Source organism: Peromyscus maniculatus, chromosome 4 (genome assembly GCF_049852395.1).
Source record: "Peromyscus maniculatus bairdii isolate BWxNUB_F1_BW_parent chromosome 4, HU_Pman_BW_mat_3.1, whole genome shotgun sequence".
In the NCBI taxonomy this organism is placed as follows: Eukaryota; Metazoa; Chordata; class Mammalia; order Rodentia; family Cricetidae; genus Peromyscus; species Peromyscus maniculatus.
In genome coordinates this window covers 67,116,437-67,122,655 of record NC_134855.1, presented here as the reverse complement: position 1 = coordinate 67,122,655, position 6,219 = coordinate 67,116,437, and the positions used below count along the sequence as shown (strand labels likewise).

Genomic DNA, 6,219 nt, shown 5'->3' with positions numbered 1-6,219 from the left:
CACTGGACAACAATAAGGGGGTTCATGCCTGGGAGAGGCTAAGTCTCCTTCTCCCAGCAGTCATTAATTTCCTGTAGTTCTTAGTCTAGGGTAGGACCCCTGGAAAAAGTTTCCTCCTTCTACATCTCCACTAATATTGCCATTGTTCTGGTCTGTTTAATCTTAGCACTGGAGATCTCATGTCTTGCTTGGGAAAGACAAATGCCTTTAATCCCAGGAACTGATGGCAGGAAGCAGAAAGGTATATAAGGCATGAGGACCAGGAACTTTACCTTTTTAAGTTTGGGGCTTTTAGCAGCAGTTCAGCTGAGATCCATTCAGATGAGGACTCAAAGGCTTGCAGTTTGAGGAAAGAAGATGAACTGAGAAGTTGGCAAGGTGAGGTTGGATGTGCCTTGTTCTGTTTCTTTGATCTTTCAGCATTCACCCCAAACCTGGCTCCCAAGTGTTTTTATTAATAAGACCTTTTAGTAAATTTGTCTGCAGTGAAGTCTTTCCCTTCCCTGGAAGTGGCTCCTGCATGAGCCCCTCTCTCTGAACTCTTCATATCCAGTTTCATCATGACAGTCTTTTCTGTGTCTCTCCCAGAGCAGCATGATTTTTCGTGGGGTCCTATCCTAGACAAAGGTTCACTCCTGGACTCATTTCAGTATTACTCTAATCCCCATGAAAACACCACCACCACCACCACCACCACCACCACCACCACCACCAACAACAACAACAACAACAACAACAACAACAACAACACAAACTACAGACTGATATCCCCGGTGAACATGGATGCATGAGGGCAAACAGCCAATTTTCTATAGTGCTGAGTCTTGCCAGTGTATCTGGAGACTGTGTTTTGTGTTCTCATATTCTGTCATGTCTACAAAATGCCTGTTTGTTCATGTAAGGTTTTATGCATCTGTTTATAAAACAGTGTTCTTGTTAGAAAGCTTACCCAATCATGGGATAATGTAAGTGTTCTGATAGTATATGAGGTATTCTAGGCTAAGTCATGATGCTGAGTAGATTAAATGTGTTAAGTACATTTTGATTAGGTTGTTCCAATTTATGATTGATTTCTTGAGATAGAATTGAACAGTAATTGAAGAAACATCTGTATATGCATACCAAAATACCACATTGCATTCCATAAGCACACATAAAATTGCTATTTATCAATTAATTCCAGGACACAGTAAAAAATGTTTGAATATTAAATTGAAATGCCAAGAAATTCACAAATGAGGTTAAGAAGTAGTAGATTTAGTCACTTCATCATCTACTTCTTTATTGCCTCTATAACTCAACACTACTAATAGGACACTATGACAAAATGCTTTTTTTTTGTTTTTATATATTTATCACCAAAGCATAAATTCCTAGTTTTACCCTTTTTTAATTTTAAGATAAGCAAAAATATGGCCTGTAGTCTTTGATATCTGCTTATTTGGGCTCAGCCCTGGGCTTATCAGATGTTCTCATGTTATATGTGCCTATTAGCTCATTTATTTAATTGCTGTATCCATAATATGCAAATGCCATCCAGCATTTTGATGGATACCTGGGTTACTTACTGGAGGATGGAAGTGGTGGAGGTATAATTCAAGTTCAAGTTGTTTTGACTTTACCTCCCTTGGTCTTTCAGCATAACTTGCTGTAGAGATGTAGATAATGGACAGTGACTTTTGTCTCTTAGCTTTGTATGATGCCCATGAAATAGATGATGTCTGAGAGGGGCCTTGTTCCTGTGCCTAGAACAGGATTCTTAAAAAATAAAGTTGATTTTGTTCCTTCTCTGTCGGTGATCCCTAAAAATGTTGACTGCCAGTATCAGTTTCTGCAATATCCTAACTTTTTTTCCTTCATAGCAATTTGTGGACTCTCTCTCTCTAGACACTAGAAGGATGTTGGGCATCTTAAGAGTCAGGACAGAAGTTTCTCCTTAGGAGACCAAACTGTATTCACAGGGATTAATTAAATGATGGCCTCCACATTGTCAAAACTTGTAACCCAAAGCTGCTTCTAGTACTGCTTCTGCAGTTGATCCTGTGGGGTGGGGTTGTCGTCCTCAGAGAGGCAGAGAACATGTGGGGCTAACACTCTGTCATATTCCCACCTTATAAATAACCCTCTTCAGTGGAAGGGGAAGGGTTTTCTCTGAGACTGTGTAGATGAAAACTCTTTGCATTAAGCAGAGCGACCAAGCCACTTAACCCTTCTCTGAAGCTGCTCCTGTTCTTGCTGGCCATTAGCAGCAGTGCTAGTCTGACTTGTTAAAGCCAGATGAAGCAGAAAGTTGAGGGTTATGGTTATATGGACAGGGCACAGCTTGGCGTGAGGAAGGACCTATGATCCGGTTGTGCTTCTGCCTCAAATCTCCTACACAACTTTGGAACAGATGCTCTCCTGAGTCTCAAAGCCACCAAGAAGATGTGATTTTTGAAAGTCATGTTCTTCAGCAAGGGAAGTGGTGATGAACGAATTCCTACTCTTTGTAAATGAATGACTGACCCTGTTTGGACTTTACATTTACTTCACTAATAGCAGAAAGTTTTCAGCTCAGACAAATTTCTTTATTTGATAACAACTATAACGTGCTTTGTGTCAATGTAAAAAATTAGTTTAACTCTCATCTAAGATTAGAAGAAATATGAAACTGTAAATGTGAGATCATATGTCTGGGCTAGCCTTGATGACTTTTTATGAGGTTTTCTGAGTTAATCAGTCCATGATGTTGGGATGTGGGAAAACTGTGGAGCTTCTGTGGTGTGCACAGATTCCATCAATGTAATTTTTATAAATTCTATTTTTATTATAATATAAATTTTATTTATTTAGAGACAGAATTTTGTTGTGTAGCTCAGGCTGGCCTTGAACTCATAACAATCTCCTGTCTGAACATCTTGAGTACCATAGTTGAAGGCATGTGTCTCTAAGTCTATTTGATAATTTATTTTTAAAACAAAAGATAAAAATATCCAGAATAAAAATACACTGTGGTAATTTTAGTAGATGTTTCGCTACGTTACATAGAATACTTGTGTGGATAATCCAAACAGGAGAATTTTTTTACTTGTTTTTAATGAATACTTTTCTCTACTGTTACAAATATGATTCATAGACAAATCAACATACCATTTTTATTTTGGTGCATATTAAGTTACTATCTAGCTATATTTTATAATATTCAGAGTGATCTATTTTCTGTACTCTTTTTCTTTCTGTTTGAGAATAAAGCTTAGGGCACTTTTCATATTTCATGTATATAACTTTGAAATGCCAGTCCTGTGTGTGTCTTGGTTCCTTAAAACACATGAAGAATTGCCTTTATATTGATGGTAGTGACAGTGACAATATTTTTTATTGGATATCAATCACTTCCAGGTTCTTATGAACACACAACATGTACTGCTTTCATGTTCTTTCTGCAACATTAGGCTATTCCAGAACTCTTTTGTTTTAAAATGTTAGCCCAGTTTTGACCATTGATACACAATAATTGAAAGCAAGCATGCTTGTTTTTGTTTTATAGATAAAAACACTGAAGCTTTGAGAAATTGCCCATTATCCATTGAGAGTAATTGCCAATGGAGGGTCCAAATATAGAAATATTAATCAATAATATATAGTCCAGCCCACAGACATTGTGGCAAGACTACATGGGAGCAACTCTCAGCTCTGACACTAATTTGTTTTTTGTATTTCTCAAAAAAAAAAAAGAAATAAAAAAGATAGGGGAGACAGAGTGTAACGGACATGATCAATACCACCCTACAATTGTTGAATGCGGTGTCTCATTTTCTTCTTGAACAAGGTGAAAACTTACTCTGTGGGGATGGTGTGAGGGGCAAATAAGCTGATAGATGTAACACAGTTTGGACAGTGCTTGGGGGAGGGCTAAGCTCATGCAGGTGTTTGATCTGCCACTGTTGTCTGTGCTTTTGCCTTAAAGTGTCCCCATCAGACCTGCCCCTTGTAGAAACTATATTTACCCCCTTGCAATAAAGCACAGACAGTGAAGAAAGACGCTTTCTGATTAGCACATGGTCTTTATTGCAAATAAAGAAAGTTATTTTAATTTTTGCCTTGTCTGCCTTGTTGTAGTCAGTAGAGGGAGTAGCAGACTTAACTAGGTGGATTTTAGTAAGGCAAAGGCAAGCAAACCTCAGAAGAATGTAAAACATGTCAAGTGGGGGATGGTAAGTTAGGTTGACTTTCTAGACTTGATGCTGTCCACAGCCTGGGGTGCAGGAAGCACAGGAGTGTGTGAACAGAAGAGAAAAGGAATAAATGCAAATCTCCAACCGCAACCTGTTCTCCTGTTCCTCCTCCAATATCAGCTAGTGTTACCATCAGATAAACTGACACACAGCAAAGCAAGCACATTTGACTACTCTAAGTGGAATGCTTTCATTTGAAATGGGGTGACTAGACAAGCAGAGATTGTAGGAGAACTTAAATACTTCTTCAAATGCCATCATATTTACCGTGAAAATATTCAGATGAGCCTCTCACTTGGAATTAGAAAATCACTGGCTGTTAAAGGTTCAATCATAGCTGTAACCAAAGCAGCTGAGACAGTGAATCGTTGTTTGCAGCTGATAACTAGTGTCCAGTGTGAAGCAAAGGGCATATGCTAACAGTTAATGGATAACAGAATAAATTAGTATATGATTTTTGGAAAGAAGCGAGAGTGGGGTATTCAAAAAAAAAACCTTGTAACATTCCCCAGCCCTGGAGCTAATTCTCTTTCATATGCTTCTTTTCACTTTATAGGCAACACTGTACCTGCACCCTCAGTATCCCTGGAATCTATGGAAATATCACATAATATTACAGAGTTTTTTATGTTGGGACTCTCCCAGACGCCAGAGGTTCAGAGGACTCTCTTTGTGGTCTTCTTGATGATCTACACAGTCACAGTTTGTGGCAACATGCTCATCGTGGTCACAATTGCCTTCAGCTCCAGCCTGACTTCCCCCATGTACTTTTTCCTTTCCAATCTATCCTTTATTGACACCTGCTATTCCTCTTCTCTGGCCCCTAAACTTATTGCTGATTCCCTGTATGAGGGGACAGTGCTATCTTATGAGGGATGCTTGGCTCAGCTCTTTGGAGCTCATTTCCTGGGAGGTGTTGAGATCATTCTGCTCACAGTGATGGCCTATGACCGCTATGTAGCCATCTGCAAGCCCCTGTACTATACCTCCACCATGACCAGGCACCTCTGTGTTGTGCTGGTGGCAGTGGCCTGGCTGGGTGGCTTCCTGCATTCATCGGTTCAGCTCTTTCTGGTCCTTCAGCTGCCCTTCTGTGGATCTAATGTAATCGATCACTTTGTGTGTGACTTATACCCTTTATTGGAGCTGGCCTGCACCAACACCTATGTCATTGGCCTGTTGGTGGTGGCCAACAGTGGTGTGATCTGCTTGCTGAACTTTCTCATGCTGGCTGCCTCCTACGTGGTCATCCTGAGCTCCTTGAGGTCCCACAGTGCAGAGGGGAGACGGAAAGCGCTGTCTACCTGTGGGGCCCACTTCACTGTTGTGGCTCTGTTCTTTGTTCCCTGTATATTTATTTATATGCGTCCATCAACTACTTTACCTATAGACAAAAGCATGGCAGTATTTTATGGTATTCTGACACCTATGTTGAATCCACTCATTTATACTTTGAGAAATGAAGAGGTGAAAAATGCCATGAGAAAGCTCTTCACACACTCAGAAATTGTAAGTACTTGAGCGGTATGCAAGGTAATAGCAGAGCCTGTATTTCTCTAAGTGAAACAACTAAAGTTTGCTATTTTTGTTACCTAACATCACCTTATTACAGTTATCCATCCTCCCATCTTCATAGGCTTTAAGGCTTACAGTCTTTTCACTTAAATTGCAGTTTTATTATTGACCAGCTCCACAAGATATACATGACCTGAATTATCATTATTACTGGTTTAGAAATAAGGAAACTATGTTGTCTGATGTGGTCAATTGAGTTATCAAAGTTATCTAGTTTCAAAACTCAGTCAGTTGTTTTTGACCAATTATAACCCATTATGACAGGATTCTCTACTTTTTAAAGAGATTAACTGTGTATCTCAATAAACTGGGGAAACATGTGAAGGCAATTTATATTTCAGAGTGTTATTTCCATAAGTGATCTAGAGAAAGCTTTTAATGAGGTTTCCAAACACAGGAAACCATTATCATTGTCTTAAATGGCCAGACA

At 39.3% G+C, this 6,219-nt stretch overlaps 1 protein-coding gene across 1 annotated transcript; it reads left to right on the top strand.

The window, feature by feature from the left end:
- The first annotated feature begins 4,808 nt into the window (after positions 1 to 4,808).
- On the top strand, positions 4,809 to 5,735 carry LOC102909076 (olfactory receptor 4C3-like). Its single transcript, XM_006998323.4, has one exon. It carries the CDS (start codon positions 4,809 to 4,811, stop codon positions 5,733 to 5,735), a length of 927 nt encoding a protein of 308 aa, XP_006998385.3.
- Positions 5,736 to 6,219: the final 484 nt, after the last annotated feature.